Source organism: Sceloporus undulatus, unplaced genomic scaffold, assembly GCF_019175285.1.
Source record: "Sceloporus undulatus isolate JIND9_A2432 ecotype Alabama unplaced genomic scaffold, SceUnd_v1.1 scaffold_23, whole genome shotgun sequence".
Classification (NCBI taxonomy): Eukaryota; Metazoa; Chordata; class Lepidosauria; order Squamata; family Phrynosomatidae; genus Sceloporus; species Sceloporus undulatus.
Genome location: NW_024802945.1, coordinates 912663 through 930082, shown reverse-complemented (window position 1 = coordinate 930082; position 17420 = coordinate 912663). Strand labels below are relative to the sequence as shown.

General features: G+C 43.1%; 1 protein-coding gene across 5 annotated transcripts in view; it reads right to left on the bottom strand.

Annotated features, from left to right (window-relative positions):
* LOC121917553 (CLK4-associating serine/arginine rich protein-like) overlaps positions 1–17366 on the bottom strand; it is a 25823-nt gene extending 8457 nt beyond the window's left edge. For 2 of the 5 annotated variants that reach the window (XR_006101060.1, XR_006101061.1), the window contains exons 1-16: positions 17229–17366; positions 13864–13970; positions 13222–13336; positions 12233–12330; positions 12019–12120; positions 11007–11086; positions 9649–9733; positions 9082–9227; positions 7905–8001; positions 6485–6563; positions 6155–6228; positions 5222–5263; positions 4422–4643; positions 2917–3171; positions 2070–2252; positions 896–939 (exon numbers count right to left, since the gene is read on the bottom strand). Coding sequence is in view for 3 of the 5 variants with exons in the window: in XM_042443611.1 (XP_042299545.1) it covers positions 900–939; positions 2070–2252; positions 2917–3171; positions 4422–4643; positions 5222–5263; positions 6155–6228; positions 6485–6563; positions 7905–8001; positions 9082–9227; positions 9649–9733; positions 11007–11086; positions 12019–12120; positions 12233–12330; positions 13222–13320 (1602 nt within the window). In the remaining 2 variants the exon portion in view is untranslated. Of the gene's footprint in view, positions 1–895; positions 940–2069; positions 2253–2916; positions 3172–4421; positions 4644–5221; positions 5264–6154; positions 6229–6484; positions 6564–7904; positions 8002–9081; positions 9228–9648; positions 9734–11006; positions 11087–12018; positions 12121–12232; positions 12331–13221; positions 13337–13863; positions 13971–15151; positions 15155–17228 lie in introns of those variants that run through there. The other 3 variants (XM_042443611.1, XM_042443610.1, XM_042443612.1) reach the window with 3 other exon arrangements.
* Between the last annotated feature and the right edge of the window lie 54 nt (positions 17367–17420).

Genomic DNA, 17420 nt, shown 5'->3' with positions numbered 1-17420 from the left:
AAAAATGAACGGTGTGTGCTGCTGCGCCGCCGCACTCAAGCCCCATTATAATGGTGGCACTTAGTCTGGACCCCCCCCCTTCCTAAAATCCTAGCTACGTCCCTGCAAGGCCCATGGTTTTCATGTTGAAAATCCCACATTCAAATGCTCACCACCTCTGATCAAAGCAGGAGTGGGAGCCTGCGAAAGAGAGGGCTGCATGATACCTCCATGAGTCCTTGGAGTGCTACATCCCATGCCAACATTTTTTTTTAAAACTCCATTTTTTTTGTAGCCAAATGCCTCCCAATATTTTTAGGGGCATTTTCACTATGCTTTCAGGGCCTTCTTAACAAAAGGAAGTGACCAGAAAACCCCCCTATTGTTCAAAAAGGTCTTTCCTGGGCTTAATATGGTCTTGAAAGGAGAGGTGAAAACATCTCCTCAAATTCCCAGAGGGCACTTTCAGACATCTAGGGGGAAAAATTTCACAGCAGCAAGAACTTTGTTAAAATTAGTTGCTAAGGAGAAAATTAGTAAAGAATTATATCAGAAAAGATCTAAATGAGTAACTTTTGCCTTGGGTTTTAGGCTTGCTTAAGAGAAATTTCTTTCAATGTACAAAACACGACCACCCTTTAGCAATCCTGCAGTTATAGCCCAACATTAACACTGTTTTCTCTTGAAATCCAATCCCCCAATACCATGTAAAGACCAGATTTAAAAGTGGTTTTCAAGTTTAGAAGAACCATCAGCAGGTGGTTCCATCAGCAGCCTGACTATATTTCCACCCTTCATCTGAAGTAAGCAAGTACAGTCATCCAAACTCTAAAAACACTCTTTTATGCATCACTATTGCTCCCCCGAGTCTTTTTCTGCACAGATGGGAATTAAAAGGTGAGGTTTAAATTCTTACTGACTTTGGCAGCTCCTGTCTCTTTACCACCAGGAGTTTCAGCCCTGGAAAGAAAGAGGGAAGAAAGGTCAAAATAAAACACTAACAGCAAAGCAGATGCCTGCCTAGTGACAGAATTGGGTATAGTTCCAGGCCTCTCCAAGAAGCAGACACTGACTGCAATGGTAAATGATGAAGCAATGGTCTAGAGCAGAGAAGTACCCCAGTCTTTTCACTCAAAGTCCAGCACCGAATACAGCCAATGACAGAAATGAGTCCCCAGACAATTTCTATCCAGACTTGTCCCTCAGCTGGCAATCAAATCCAATCCCTTTTACTGGACATACTGAGAAAGCTGGATAGGGCTGCACTGCCTGCCAAGGTCGACAGAAGACAGGCTCCCAAGGGTTATATAGTGCAGAAGCAAACAAAGAAACCAAAGTGCCCCATCATGACCCATCTACCCACTAAATGAGAACTGTGACAGAGAAAGAGTCAAACCCTCCCCCATCCTCTCTTTTTCCAACCTCAAAGTGCAAAGTGGATGCAAAAAGGATACAAGTTAGCCAATACAGGTTAACTTCTTCCCATCACTGGACAACTGTCAGTGTTTGGCCATGACAAGGGGGGTGTTCACACAAGCCAAATACTCCAGCCTCCTCCCTTCCTCACTTCAAGGAGTCCTGATGACGCAGGGCCCAGTCCCCAGTTCCAATGCACTGTCCAGAAAATGTCCAGACAAATCAGCACCAAACCCGCTGTATACCCTCTTGAAATAGTTTAAAAAATACCTTTTGCGCCAATTCTTCCAGAGGGACAGTAAGGGACTGTTTATAATTAATATCCCACTGTATCGCTCATCAATGCTTTAAGTCAAATCCTCTGAGGTCAGAACAAGATGGTCAGCCATATGTCCAAGGGTGGACACCTTGTGTTCAGCCTCAGAAAGGAGAAACCTTACAAACAGATGTCCCACCACTGGTTCAAGTAACAGGAGGATGCTCCAGGGTAAGAATACTCCAGGCTGCTCATAGAGTATTCTTGCCACTGTGGACACAGCCAAATACTCCAAAAACTGGTGGTAGAGGTCCAGCTCTCTACAATCCACAATTCTCTACCACTCTGGAATGGAAGAGGGGTCCACTTCATTATAAAAGCAGTGGAACAACAGAGGAGATATCCATCACAAGCTCACTTTTTCAGTTTTTCCCCTACAGCAGGGGAAGCCGCAGGCCTCAGCTGTTTCTCTCTTGCTGGAGACGCTGACCGGCTACGGCTTCGCAATTCGCTATCGCTCCGACTGCTGCGGCTGCTGCTCCAGTGCCTCCCTCCTCTGCCACTGCTCCACCGATAACGTTCTCCAGACCGGGAATGGCTCCTGAGAAAGAGTGTCATTTTTTATGTCCATTTACTTCCACTGATGCCCCAATAGCAAGAATCAGGATGACTGCTTTACACCTAAAACCTCCACTGTCATCTTCAACTATTTAGCTCTTATATGCGAGGAGCAATAATTTTGCCATTTTCTCCCTGCTATGGGAAGAAACAGCAGTTCTGCTCAGTTTTTGCCTTGTACTTGTAGCCTCAAAAGTGTTTCAGACAATAATTCTGTGCACAAAATATATATGTAGGTGTTTTTTGCACAAAGAAACTCAGTGTTACCAAAAACACTTTTTGTGCAACTTTGATGTTATTTTTGCAAATGTGCTCTTTTGCAGAAACCATGTTTTTTAAAAAAATTGGTATTTGTGCAAAAAATGCCAATTGGTTAAAAAAAAGTGTTTTCCTGGAAACTGGAGCGAGTATTAGACAAAAATGTGGAGTTATGCAAAAAAAAATGTGGTTTTCATACAAAAAATCCATGTGCACTTCTACTCAAAATAATAATCCAAAACAGATCATGATGTATGATCATCAGGCAAAACTAGGTATAAAAATTCTCAACGTTGTTATTCCTTCTATCCAGGTCTCCAAGATATTGAGTAACCCATTTTTCAATCAGGCAACAAATAATGAGTATTAATTCCATCCAATCCACTTACCTAGACCTCCGGCGGGAGCCATATCGCCAGCCCCTTTCTGTTGAACGTGACCTGGAGTGACGGTGGCCATCACGTGAGCCTCCTGCTGAGTACCGCCTGGTCCTGCTACGGGAACGGGAGTACCTGTGGCTGCGTGAGTGGCCATAACGGCTGGCTCTATGGTACCCACTGGCCCGGTGGGACCGTGAACTGGACCGTGAGCTTGAAGACGAAGAGGTCGATGACGTGGAGGATGAAGACGAGGTGGAGCGTCGTCTGCAAAGAGGAAAGACACAATGCTGGCTATTCACACAGAGGCCACAATGTCTAGAAAGTACAAGGGAAAGGGGGCTGAAAACACACATAAGGATAGCCCAAGGTGGCCAAGACCCAGCCCAACTGATGGTTCCGTAAGTAGGGAAGGGTTTCTAAGCAGCCACAGTTGTGGAGTTTCAGGGAACTCAGAGAAGTCCCATTCACATCCCCCCATCTTCAGTCTTCATCAAGCCCCAAAGTGGAGGCAGGAAGGCCAATGTCAGACACAATCCAGTGCAGAAGGCAAGAGGGGCACTGGTTTATGGCAAGATCTCACTGCTAATTGCTTCAGTCCAGGACCAAGTGAATCACATTTATTCAATACTTGAGCAGACCAAATTCCTTTAGGAGAATGCACATTTAAAAAAAAAATCTGCTCAATTACCAAGGAAAGCTTATTCCAAGGTAAAAGGGTTGCCTGTTCTAAAGAAGTAAAAAAAACCCTGAGCACAGGAACAGGTTCACCCAAAAAGCTACACAATGGCTAAACTGTGAGGGCATCTGTTATCTGCTCCAAGCTCTTGAACAGAACAAGAGAAGACATCTTTAAAAGACTGTTTTATCACTATTCGTTTTGACAGCTGTGGTGCCTGCTTTACCACAGTATCAGTGGTTTTATATTTTGGGTTTATACAACATAAGCACACCATGTGACAATTTGGTCTTAAAAAGGCAGCCAAAATAATATCATAACAATTGTCCTATGCAGGATTTGTATTAGACCAGTACATAGTTTTATATTTCAACTTGTAGTAAACCAGCATCCCAGGCCATGGGGGGAAAGGGCCCATTAAATTCAACATAGTTTTACAGGTCCTCTGACCTTCTAGCTTCCTTCACAATGAAGCTACACACTAGCTGCTTTCATTGGATAATGAGCAAGACAGGCCGGCTCCGCTGGCACAGTCCATTCCCTGGTTGACCCCACCCACCTTGACATTGCACAGACTAGCCGCCCTCACTTTCCCAGCATTCCACAGGAAAAGGGAAATTCATGTTTCCCTGGTTTTTCCTAACCGGACTCAGCAATGGATCTTCCAGTTGGCTGGGGATTGGCCAACAACAGTGACCAATGGACATGCACTTCCCCAATACAATCAGGTCTCAGCATTCAGGGAGGATGGCGGAAAAGTAAGAAATCAACCTTTTGACCCCCGGATGGTCTCTGCTTTAAAGTTTGGGAAAGCGAGGCAGGCGCGAAAATTACCGACCGGGAGGAGGCGCTATGACCTGCCGCAGCGCTGCCCTGCTGCACTTGGCCGGAGCGTGCCTTGCCAAGGGAGGCGGCCTTCCTGGGGGCTCCTCCAGCTTGAGAGGCTGCTGCTTCCTCATCGCTGCCCCCGAAACTGGTGATGAAAGTGATCTTCTCCTCGTGACCCGGGGAAGGTGAGCGGGAGCGAGAACGGGACTCGGACGTGGATTCAGAGGGTGAGCTGAGGGACAAAGGAAGAGCGTCACTACTTGTCAGCCTTCAGTGTAGCATGGCTATTAATGGTTATTAAAAACAGTGACATGTTTGCAATTTACAAAGCAAGGCTGAATAGCTGGCAACTGTTACAACTTCGTTGTTAAGTGATCTAGAAGGGATGACCTAATTGCTTATGAATATAAGTATTTTTCTAGATCAGACCAATACCTGCCTCGGTGCATATTCTTTGCAACAATCGGAATAGGTAGCAGGTAGGAAATTGTGGAAGGCTAGGGGGCTATATTAAACTCCCCTTGCAGCCCCCCCCCCCCAAAAGAAAAGTCATTTTTGCACCCAAATGCCAGGCCATATTGCCACAATTTTTTGTCTCCCTTGGCCCTTTTTAGGGCCAGAAGAGGACTTTTTCTGCAACAGGAAGTGATCAGAAGTCCTTGTGTGTGTCTTCCTGGGCATAAAAGCATACATACACTTATATATGCATTTGACAAGCACCTATATTTCACTGAATACCAATGAAAATCTGTACCACCCCACAGGATTGGTCTAAAGAAACACAAAGGAATAACAGCTATATTCACTCACCGTTTGTAGGGATCGTAGGTGGGACTGTCTCTCCGAGCATAGCTGTAATGACAGAAGGTAATGAGGACAAAATTGGCATTACTGTAATTCTAGAATGACAAACATCCCAAGGAAGCACTGCAAAAGCTTATGAGTGAACACAATCTTATAAGTACAATTCAAGGAGCACTAAGTGCTCTTAATCTAACTGCCTCTAGTCAAACATCTCTAGGCATTAATCCCCCAAGATTTTCAAGGAATGGGAGGTGAACCCACCATGTAAATCCCACTTAAGCACTCCAAAATCCTACTGAACTCTTCTGCCTCTCATTGCACATAAAGAAGCTGATGGCGTACTGAGCAAAATACAACCAGGTTGACATCTAAGGCACCGAAATTGAAAAGTAAAATGATTATGGGATTTAGCTATTTAGCCTTCTCTATCATGCCAGGAGCCACAGTCACCAATGCTATGTATTGGTGGGGTGGAGTGGTATACCACAACCCTAACCATCACAACTCCTTATTTGTGTGTTCCTGCAGGCACTTATAAGGATATGAAGAACCCAGCAGTGGAAGACAAGGCATCCACTGTGAGAAGAGGATGGTGTGGAACTATAAACACAAAAGAGAGATGAAGAAGAGCAGAAGGTGAATCAAGTCAGCTTGCAGGTCACTTGCTGAAGATAGCTGATCCAGAAAATCCAAGACATTGCAATTTCTTTGCACATGCAGAATTTATTAGCTCTTAATGAAAAGATAACTAAGAACAAAGGGAAGATGTCTCCAGCAGCTCCACCAGGAAGTGGGGGATCCTCCAAGATGTCCTCCTCCTCCATCAGTAGAGAAGGATTAGTCTCAGATGCACCCCAACTCCTCTTGCAGCAGGGAAAATAAAAAAAAATGTGTGGCCTAATAACAGCCAGGTGAATCCAATATCATGAAAGGGCTTACCTCGGAGGACTGATTTTCCTTCCCTTTAAGCGTTTTTCTCGGAATTCCCTCCTCTGTCGCCGAGAGCGGCGACCCTGGAAAAGAAAGCAAACCAAGGATATTAGAGAGATCACAATTTTAACACAGAGGCCCTAGAAGTTTCCTCACCTGAGTCTTCCTAGTCCTGAGAGAGACTATTCCACCTAGATCCTGAGACTCATCTCTCCATTCCCCAAATCCTATAAGCTAACTGGAGCCTCTTGGTACAGCTAGTCATAAATGCACTGAGTAAATGAGATAAACCCTTTGAAAATGAAAAAGAGTATGGCACGGCCACCAAACATTTCCTACCGAGTACATGGCTTTTTCTTCCTCCAAGGCTTTGGCGTGTTTAATAGCTTCTGCCTCCTCTTTGTCCTTCCGCAACATCCTTTTAGAGGAAAGGAAAGCAAGGGTTGGGGGAAGGGGTACAGGTAAAAATGTTAATAGGACAGGTCTCCGGTATTTAAGTTTCATCATTGTTGAAGGGGGCTGTTTCTTTCTACTGGTGTAGTTTTAGTTGTGTCTTTAATTTTTTTTGAAGTTATAATTTCAATTTTACTATTTAGCCATGCTGTTAGTAGCAATGCAAGACAAAACTAACATGTGAATGAGCAAATGTAAAAGTCTCAACCACAGAATATTTACCTTGCCTGCTTGGTGGTAATATTTCAGCTCTGTGCAAAGAGGCTTGCTCACTTAAACACTTATCCAAGTCCACCTCTTGTGCAGCCAAATGTAGAGTTTAGAAAGCTGCATTTGTTTGCACTACAGTAGTACCCAAATTCCCCAGCCATGGGGAATTTCTGGGAGCTGTAATCCTCCAAAAGCAATCTTCCCACCCTTAAGCCAAATTCTTCTAGGAAGACTATGCCCCTGCCTAAGATGCCCAAGGTCAAAAGCTCCCCATCATTACTGAACAATGGACATGCTGATGTGAGTTGTAATCCAAAAATCCAGTGAACACCTATACAGAAAGCATACCTATACCCAATATAATTCCAACCATCACATAGGTTCTGTTTAGTCATCCTGACTGACACCACAAAGGCATAAGTGCCATTACGAACCAAAGCAAGCCTCTAATTGAGCATGCTGTTCCTACACACTGACCAATTAGATCAGCCTGGGAAGCCTACAAGCAGGACTATGATGGCCACAACACACTCCCATTTGTGTTTCCAAGTAACTGGTATTCGGAGACATATCGGCTTGATACTCGAGATAATACATAACCCTCCTGACTAGTACCCATTGACAGTCTTATCCTCTGTGCATTTCACTAATCCCCTTTCAAAGCCATCTAAGTTGGTGACCATTGCTCTATCTTGTGCCAGCAAATTCCAGTCTAACTATGTGCCATGTGAAGTACTTTCTTTGGTCTTTCCTAATCTCCTACCATTCAGCTTCATTGGATGACTCCCAAAATCTACTATTCTGAAGCAGGGAGGGTGGGAAAAAAATCTCTCCAATACCCACTTCTCAATAGAAGTGTTCATAATTTTGATCAGATCCTGTCGCAGGGAAAGTGGGTCAACCTTTCAAGCGTTAACACTCTTATTTCTGACAGCTGCGGGCATGTTTTGTTAAACTGATAACCACAAAAATACCTGCCTGCATGCTGGGAAACATAATCTACCACCCAAGCTGCTCACCACAAAAATGTGCCAAGGTGCAGAAGAGAAGGCTGAGCTTAAGCAGCTTGACAACCCTGACAACACAGATACCTTACCGGACAAAGTCTCCCTCGGCCATTCCATAGGTGGTTGCCTGCTTGTTCAGGTCAGCTACTTGTTCCTGGTTCAACTCATCTACATCGACCTCAACATCTGCCAGTAATACAAGAGACACCAATTGATCAGCATCACTTTAACAACAGGGATGAACAAATCTGGAGGATCCAAGGCAACATCTTCTTTCACCACCACTGACTTGCCACATTGACTCATCCTAGCAAAAATCAGTATTTCTAGGTCGCTTCCAGATTTCAAAACCAATTCCACTTTTTCCTGAGAAGTACAAGGCAAAACTGCTTAAAGGTAGAGGAGGTTGGTTTAGAAGAGAATCACACCTCATAAAAGTGCAATTCTCCCATTCTGTGGAAATATAGTGGCAAAAAAAACCCCCAACAACCCAACTTTGTGGGAGCAGTGTGATTTAAGTTCCTATACCATATTTTTTCAGCACATTTCACCCAATCAACCAACATTATGCAACTTGGTGCCTCCCAGGAGTGACAGAATAAGATTTCTATCAACCTAGCCAGTATAGGGCAACCATGGATATAAAATAAGGTACAAACTGGAAGCAGGAAGGTGGTAGTGACAGAAGAGCCATTAGCCAAGGAGATTCACAAGCAATCCTAAATGTATTTATTCTGACGTAAACCATACTGGATTCAAGAGGAGTGTACTTCTAGTGAGTGCACACAGAATTGCATCTTCAGTGACAAAAGAATCATAGAATCGTAGAGTTGGAAGAGACCACTAGGGCCATCCAGTCCAACCCCCTGCCATGCAGGAAATCCAAATCAAAGCATTCTCGACAGATGGCCATCCAGACTCTGCTTAAAGACCTCCAAAGAAGGAGACTCCACTACACTCCAAGGGAGTTTGTTCCACTGTACAGCTATCACAGATCAGAATGGCAAAAAAATGACTGGGCAGAAAAAAACAGCAGCAAGAGCAGCAGGTAATTCCTTACTTGGTGGAAAGGGCTCACAACCCAAAGAAGCTGGCCATGTCCTTCCCCCACCCCCTGAATATTTCCAGGGCCCACCGTTCCTATCCTATGCATTGCACTCAGCAGACTATAGAGCCAGAAATGGTACACCAGACTAAGATCTGCTGTCCCACCCCTGACTTCATAAAAGCCCAATGCCAAACAGCAGTGGTTTCTTGGAGGCGTACCAATATCAGGAATGACTTCATCCTCATCTGTGTTGCTATCTTCCTCAGAGTCTTCCTCCTCAGGTCGTTTCTCAGATGGGTTCTCAAGCTCAGCCACTGTGCTGTCCTCATACGTGTAACCAATGGAGGCTTTTTTCTCTGCTAGCCTGGTGGAGAAAAAAACAACAACAACTAATCATTAATGACATGCTGGTTGGTATCTTCAGGAGACTATCCTATCTGATGGATAGTTGCTTGGATAAATGACAGAGACTCATTCTTCTGAGGTTTTCACCTCCACCACCAGGTAAAACAAACTGAAATTGATTTTAAAATTTCCATCTCTTGTAGCCCTATCTAAACATCTAGAAGGAAAGATCATTTGTTCTAGGGACAGTTTTAACATTGTTTTAATCTCATCCCCCAGATGGGTTAGAATACAACTTCCATCAGCCAAAGGTGACAATGGTCACTATTCCTGTTTTAAAAACATGGGTCCCCCTGGCCATTTGGACCATGCATTCTGTTTCCAAGGCCACTCAATCCTGCTTGACTGATCCCAAAGTCTGCCCCATTCAGAACACTCACTTCTTTTTTTCATCCTCATTTGGTTTTTGGAGGCCCCCATACAGCTCGTCGATGTAGATTTGATAGAGGCATTGCTCTTCTGAGACTATGAAACAGGTAGAGACAAAGGAGGTCAGAACTTTGAAAGCTTGTTTTAGCATAATATAGGCAACTACAAGGAAAAATACAGCAACATCTCCCACCCCTCACTGTTGTCTTCAATAGCATTTACATTTTTATACTGCTTCATAGTGAACTCAGCATTCTCTAAGTGGTTTACAATCTGTAAGCCAATTATCCCCAACAAGATGCGTACTCATTTTACCAACCTTCATTCCAATTCCTACTCATATAATGACCAGACCCTGGGGAAAAAAACCTTTTTTTGACTGTTACTCCCATAACCCTAACCCCTTCCAACTAGCATGGCCAATTGACATGCTGGCACAGGATTATGGGAGATTTAAAAAAAAAGAAAATTCTGAGTTCAGACACTGCTTTTGGGGAACTGTTGTTTTGGGAGGTGTTTTGTCTGGTTTGTCCACCCACCTTGAAATGGATTGAATATGGTCTTGCTTCCATGGGTTATTCCCTATTCCCACTAAAGGGGTCAATTCCTTCAACATTTGAGGGCATTCAATTCTAAGCTCTTCCTTGATTTTTTAAAGCCAGGGGAGAAAACATAGGGCAATGATCTCCCAATCACAGGAACAGTCTGACACTGTCTGCCTCCTTACATTCCTACCCTCAAGCTTGCCTCTATGAAGCTGGCAAGAGAGCAAATTCAGTTGAACTGTTAACCTCTGGTTAACAGATTAAAAAAGTGGGGCTGGAAGTTGGGGACTTGGATGTTAAATTTTTGCCTGCTTGACCAAAGGTATAGTGATGATGTCAAGTCCAGCAGGACATCAAAGTTCAGAAACTCAGTCTCAGTAGTAAAAATTCAGAAGCCTTTATTAAGAAACGATGGATCCAGTCTAGTGATGTTCATTGTCAGAACGTTATAACCACAAAATTAAATTACACAAAATTCAAACTTCAGGTGGGCTTAATTCTTATTTGTTAAAACTAATAACTATATTTCTCTTTCCTTTCCCATACCATCCCTTTATCTTTCTCATTACAGCCAGATGCTTTCTTACAAGTGACCGTGAATGCGTTTTCTTTCTTTCCTGATTTAGCTTAGCACCTCAGCTCAGTTTTAAAACATTCCTAAAACATACAATCACTATTACAACCACTATTACTACACTGTGGCAGGACAAAAGCATATGCAACTCCTGACAGATAACTTCCATGCTAAACCCAGAAGATCCACTCTTCCCTGAGCAGACTCTCTGCACTCAACACCAGCACAAGGAAAAGGAATGGGAACTTACTGCCAGCAAAGTCGTTTTGCACCAAACCTCTATACCTTTCATAGTTGCACTTCCTTTCATCAGATTCCTGTTCTGGGGAGCTGTGAAAGAAAGGGGTGACAATTAGTTTTAAAACTCCCTGTTTTTATTTTTATTTTTATTTTTATAAGCTCATTTTTATAGTACACATGGGCATGAAATGTTCTCCAAAAAGCATGCACGAAGTTACCAAAAACAAAGCTCCAGTATTCATGAGATAAATGTCTTTCCATCTCTTCTTTCTCTGTGATCATGTCTTCCACCACTTCTTCCTCAACCACAAACCCATGATTCTTTCCATTGTTTTCTCTTACAGAAAAACTCTAATTCTAAGCTTTTAAGCCTGGATCTACCTGCTTACCCAGTTTTTTGCGGGGAGTTTTGAAACCTTTCAGATGAGAAAAGTTGTTCTTCATTCAACAAGCTGTTCTGAGTTTTCCCTTACTTTCCAAAGCATAATGTAAAGGAACACAGAAAGCAGGCCAAGAAAGACTCAAGTCCATCTACCACAGTGCTCACTACACCAATGGCGAAATTTCTCTATGTGAAGTGGAGGCTGAGAGAGTGCGACTTGCCCAAAGTCATCCAGTGACCATGGCCAAGCAGGGAATTTAAGCCAGGTCTCCAGAGTCATAGTCTGAGATTCAAACCACTACACCACATTGGTTCTCTATACAATATTATATTAGCCTAATTTCACCAGAAGTACACTAGTAATCCTAGACAGTAAATTAATGACAGCGACACTGATTGTGCAAATCTGCAGGGCACCTTGGACCTCACCTAACCCAAGAAAATGGACCCTACAATTTCATTTAATACACAGCAGTGTATCACTCCCAGGCAAACTACATATTGGGGGAGAGTTTGTCATTAGTCAAGCCTAGTTGTTAAAGCTATCTTCCTGGTTTTCAGCCTCCAGTTAATCATTTTACTTTGCAAAAGAAATCAGAGATTGAACATCTCAAGATCAAAATATAAAAGAAAACCTTACATTGGGTTCAGGAGTGGAGGAGTATACATGGGGATGTAGTCCAGGTGAGCTCGTACATCAAAGCGGTCAATCATGTTGTTGGTATCCCCCTGCCATGGCATCCTGCAAGGAACAGTGAGGAGTGAGGTGAGAATATACCACACATATGCAATTCCTCCCCACTTCCATCAGGCATTTTTTTCAATTTGCCAGCACAGAGCAGAAAACTACTTACATATTCACAGGGCTTTCAGCCGCAAGAGCCACAGCAGAATCTAGGTGGACCTTGCACGCACGGCCATGGACCTGCAAGAACTGGGCTGGATCCTTTTTCTGGAAGTGAAGTATGACAGATGCAGCTGTTTTATATCAAGTCAGACAACAGGTCTCTTTAAGGCAGTATCATCCACACTTTTTGGCAGTGACACTCAAGAGTATCAGAACATCCTCACCAGCACTACCTAGAAATGCCTGGAACCTTTTTGTATACAAACGTATAAATTCTTAGCAACATCGATTCCCTGTTAAGCCCCAGACAAGTGGTTTACTGCAAAAGCTACTCCTTCTGAGTACCTCCCACATTCTCAGAATTGGGGGCAGAGGCAGATAAAAAGGAAAACTACAATGTCACACCCTCATTGGATTGACATGAGAATTCTACATGGAAGGACTTCTACTGACACTCTTTTCTTTTACATTACATCCATCCCCAATACACAAGGCCACTTTTATCCAAAGAACCCAGCCACTGAATTAAGATCTGCAATGGCCCTTCTATGAGTCCCACTACTACTGGAGGTAGATAGGAGCTACCAGTCAAGACTTTTCTTGTAGTGGTAGCCAAACTGTAGGAGTCTTTCCAGACATGGGATAAGATTAAGCTACCATATATACTCAAAGACTACAAGTTTATGCCCAAAAGTTGACTCCAAAATCCCAGGTCACCTTATTTATGAGTCAGTATGGTAATGTGATAGTAGCAATTTCCCCATAAGGTAGGGAAATATGTTTCTTTTTCTCTTAAGACAAGCAGAAAGAGTTCTGGGTGATGGATTGCTGTTAAACAAACAGAGTCCTCTCCCACCCTGTTGGTTGCTGCTGTGTGGGGAGTCAAGGGTGAAACTAAAGTTGAAACACTGAAGCAAAAAGCCTCAATTAGCATAAGACAGGCATAAAACATTGCCAGCTCTTCTCCAGATCACAGTTCACAAGGAAAGCACTCACTATCTTTTCATAATATTCTCGTCGACGTTCGGCTCGCTTCTTGTAATCCACCATCATCCCACGGAGCTTCCGCTCATGCTTTCTGGCTTCGTGCCACATCCTGCCCTTCTCCAAGCTGTTCAGGAGCAGAAGAGAAACACACGCATAGGCACAAGAGGAAAAAGTCAAAACTGACTTCTCTCCCACACAGAGAGAATGCATTCCCACAGAACTCTGGCTATTGGCAATGTTAGGGACTTCACTAAGCAGTTAACTGAAGGAGTGGCAAAGAGACTAACCATTATCAAAGCTTGTGCCCAGGATACACTGTTGTGTCACAGGAAATAATAGACCCTTGTGTACCCTCATTACCCTACTAGGCTACTGCATGAGTTTCTATATAATTTCCTCAAATCAGCAGGAAAGCCAAATTACAAATATAAATTTTAAAACATGCAAAGTTAAAGACATAGCAGAATCAACTGTTTTAAGAGGATGCTACTTGTGCAAGGCATTTTGTGCTTGCCTTCTTCCAACAAGATTATGAGACCCATGCAGAAATAAAATGGTTGGAGAGGGAGGGACACTCATGCACATATTGAGAAGCCAATGACTGACACAAAACAACAGTTGCAAGTCCAGGCATATGTAACCAATACTAACCGAGAGCAGAAACGTAGGAGGTTTCAAAAAAGAATGATCTTGTTTTCACCAAGCACAGCCCATGAAGAGATCGGAGACCTTCTCTGCTTTGTCATGAAAGCTGTACCCTAAAAAGAAGTGAAATGAGGATGGGTTAAGTATCCAACCTTTAACCTGAAAGGTGAGGAGGCCAACTGGCATCTCCTTCCTCCTGCTCTGGGCATGGCAATATTGTGCCACCATTCCAAGGGCTCTGGCACATTTTTATAAAGGTAAAAGCAGATGTTTGGGTGCAGATGTATTTGTAAATTAGGGAGGGACACAGCCCAGAATAATTTGATCTCTTTGAGATTGTGGTGAAATGACTTTTTGAATCAGTCAGTGGTCATGCTGGCTGTGGGCCCCTGGAAAGTGTGGTTAAAAAAACCTTTCCCAAACTCTGACCTGAGCATATTTGCTACACGATGAAAAAGCTCTTCCTATCCAAAAGCATCAGTGTTGTTATGGAAGCAGATGCCCCCTTAATTCAAAAACATCATTTTGGAGCTTCTATATGCCAACGTAATTAAGGAATGCTCTTCTCTTATTAAAAACCTAGCCTACCTAATTCATCCAAGAGGAGGAAAAACGACAAGGAATCCTTACCTTCACAGAGTTATTCTATGAACTCCCTCCTTCAAAATATTTGCCATAGGCTAGGCAGCAATTAGCTTTCCCTATAACGGAAAAGGGGAGCCCTAAGTAACCTCTCCGAGAAAGCGGACCACTGCCAACCCAGTCCATTGCTGCAGCTACCACATTTTTCACATCTAAGCCATAGGGAGGCATAGCATGACAAAAACATAGAAGAGCCCCCCATTTCTTTTTTTGAAATTCTTATTTCAAAAGCACTGCAAGCCCCTTTTTATCCAAGCAAGCTTTCAACATGGAAACCATACATCTTTTATTTTTAGATTATTCTTAAGCCATTTCTTTTTAATCTGGATGATTCATGCGCTTAACATCTTCCACCAACGAGCCACTGCAGCGGAAGAAGGCACTGTACAATTTCCAACGTTCACACAATAAAATATGAGGCTGCCTGGGATTTTTTACCAGGAGAGAATCTGTACTGAGTTTCCATCTTGCTGAATTTCCTATCTCAAAGTGCAAGGAGGGACAGGGAGGTTACTGTATTAGAGTTCTGCTTAGATTGGATTGTCTAAGTAAGCTCAGTAGGTGAACCAGAATGCTTGCAAAAACCGTCTTGCTATCTGCAAGCAAAATGAGCATGGAAATGCACAGTCAGCATTAACAGAGTCATGGGTACCTTCTGGTTTTTGCTGACACAATGAAATTGCAGGTCTGAAGGAACGCGGCTTCCTTATCACCAGTTCAGACTCCTTTTAAAGTAAGGAAATTGTCTTTGTCCCAGGTTTATTTACAGGTTTGTAAATCTTCCAAAATGCAACAGAACTCTTTAGGGGGTTTTGCTATTAACTACCATGGCTATCCCACTAGAAGCTGGACCACAGGCTGCCATGGAAAGGCCCTAGCAAAGGGTGAGTAAGGGCCAAAACAAACTGCATTAACATTCTGTCTTGAGACCAGTTTAACTGACCTGGCTCAGTGTTAGGGGATTTTGGGAACTGTAGTTTGTTGTGGTACTAGAGCTTTTAAACAGAGAAGGCTCAATGTCTCACAAAACTACAGTTCCCAGAATTCCTTAGTACTGAGCCAGGGCAATTAAAATGGCCTCAGACTCAAACTAGATTCCTTCTGCAGTGTGTTTTGGCCCTATCTAATGGAAGGGATGAAGAAATAAGAACAGAAATATCACATCTCACGCAAGGAAGTCCAAAAAAGAAAACCATTGACTCTGGAACTAGAATTGGGGAAGCAGCAAAGGAAGAGGAGGGAATGAAATCACTTCCCACAAAACAATGCTCTTGAAACAGTTTGCAGAACAGAGCCAGTTAACGCTGTCATTGTTAAACACAAAATTGTGAGTGCTGTAATACTGCATATAAATAACTATGGCAGTGTTAACCAGGGAAACATACAATTAGTGGGATTATTACATGTAACAGTTATCATCCTGTTAGAGACATGTCTGCATGTAAGTGTGGATTATGCATCTCCCTTTCTGGGGTCTATTCTCATCCTTGGCAGCTGTCAAACCCAAGCAATGGCTGTGGATTATCGATGGAGAGGAGTAAGTGGCAACTGAAACTATTAGCATATATATGGCTGCTCTGGGCTCCCAGGTGAAGGAAAAGGAGGCTGCCTGCCATCCACCATCGTACCTTCATTTCTTTTCCTTCTAATGAACTAAGAACGGCTGCTCCTTCAAGGTCTGAATCACCTCTCCTTCCCTCCCATCCCCATTTGGTTTAAACCATGGTTTAACCCAACCAGGTTAGAATCATGGTTTGCAGCAACCTGGTTTAAACCACCCAACCCTGATATATGCATAGCTATGTATCACTCCCTGTGTGTGTATAAAAATAAATGTTTAAGAGTAGGCTTTTTGGAGTCATTTGGGTTAAAACATGGTTTAACCCAGGCAGGTTTCGATCATGGTTTGCAGCAACCTGGTTTAAACCAACCAACCCTGCTATACATACACTATCATATATATACTATATATATATACACACACACACACACAAAAAGAGAGAGGTATTAATACAATATATATACACATACAATGCATCCTTGCGTTATGTGGGGATCCATTCTGGACCCCTCCGCTTAAGGCAAATCGCACGTATGCTTGAGCCCCATTGAAAAGTAATGGGGCTTGCGCATGGCACGCGCGCCACTGTTTTCCCGCCGTGCGTCTTTCAGCATAAGCTGAAAGCCGCGTAAAAGGCACCTGCGTATGACACAGGCGCACTGTATACACACACACACAGTTACACATATATATATACATACATATATAGAGCTATTAATACAGTTTATTTTATATATATATATATATACACACACACACATATTTATACACATACACACACATACACAGAGCTATATACATATTTATACATTATATATACATATATATGCACACACATATATATATATATACACATATATTTTAGACATATACACACACATGCATAGAGCTATTAATACTGTTTATATACACACACACATATATATATTTATATACATATACACACATACATCCACAGAGCTATATATATTTATACATACACAGAGGTATTAATATAGCTTATATATACACACACACACACACACAGATGATAGGTAGATAGATAGATGATAGATAGATAGATAGATAGATAGATAGACAGACAGACTCTCTCTCTCTCTCTCTCAAGGCAGATGCCCAGCCATCCTCAGGCGAACCACCCTTCCCGCTTCTGCCGCCCTCCATTCACCTTCTTCTCCTCCTCCTCCGCTTCCTTCGGCGACCGATCCGCCTCTATGCAGACTGAGAGGACGCTCAAGCCTCGCCCTCCCTTCAAGCCGCAGCCCCCTGGACCGGAAGCGGAAGCGACGGACGGAGCATAGAGTTTAGGAACGCGAGGCGGAGAGAGAGGCCGCCCTGCCCGGGCTGACGTGTGCGTGTG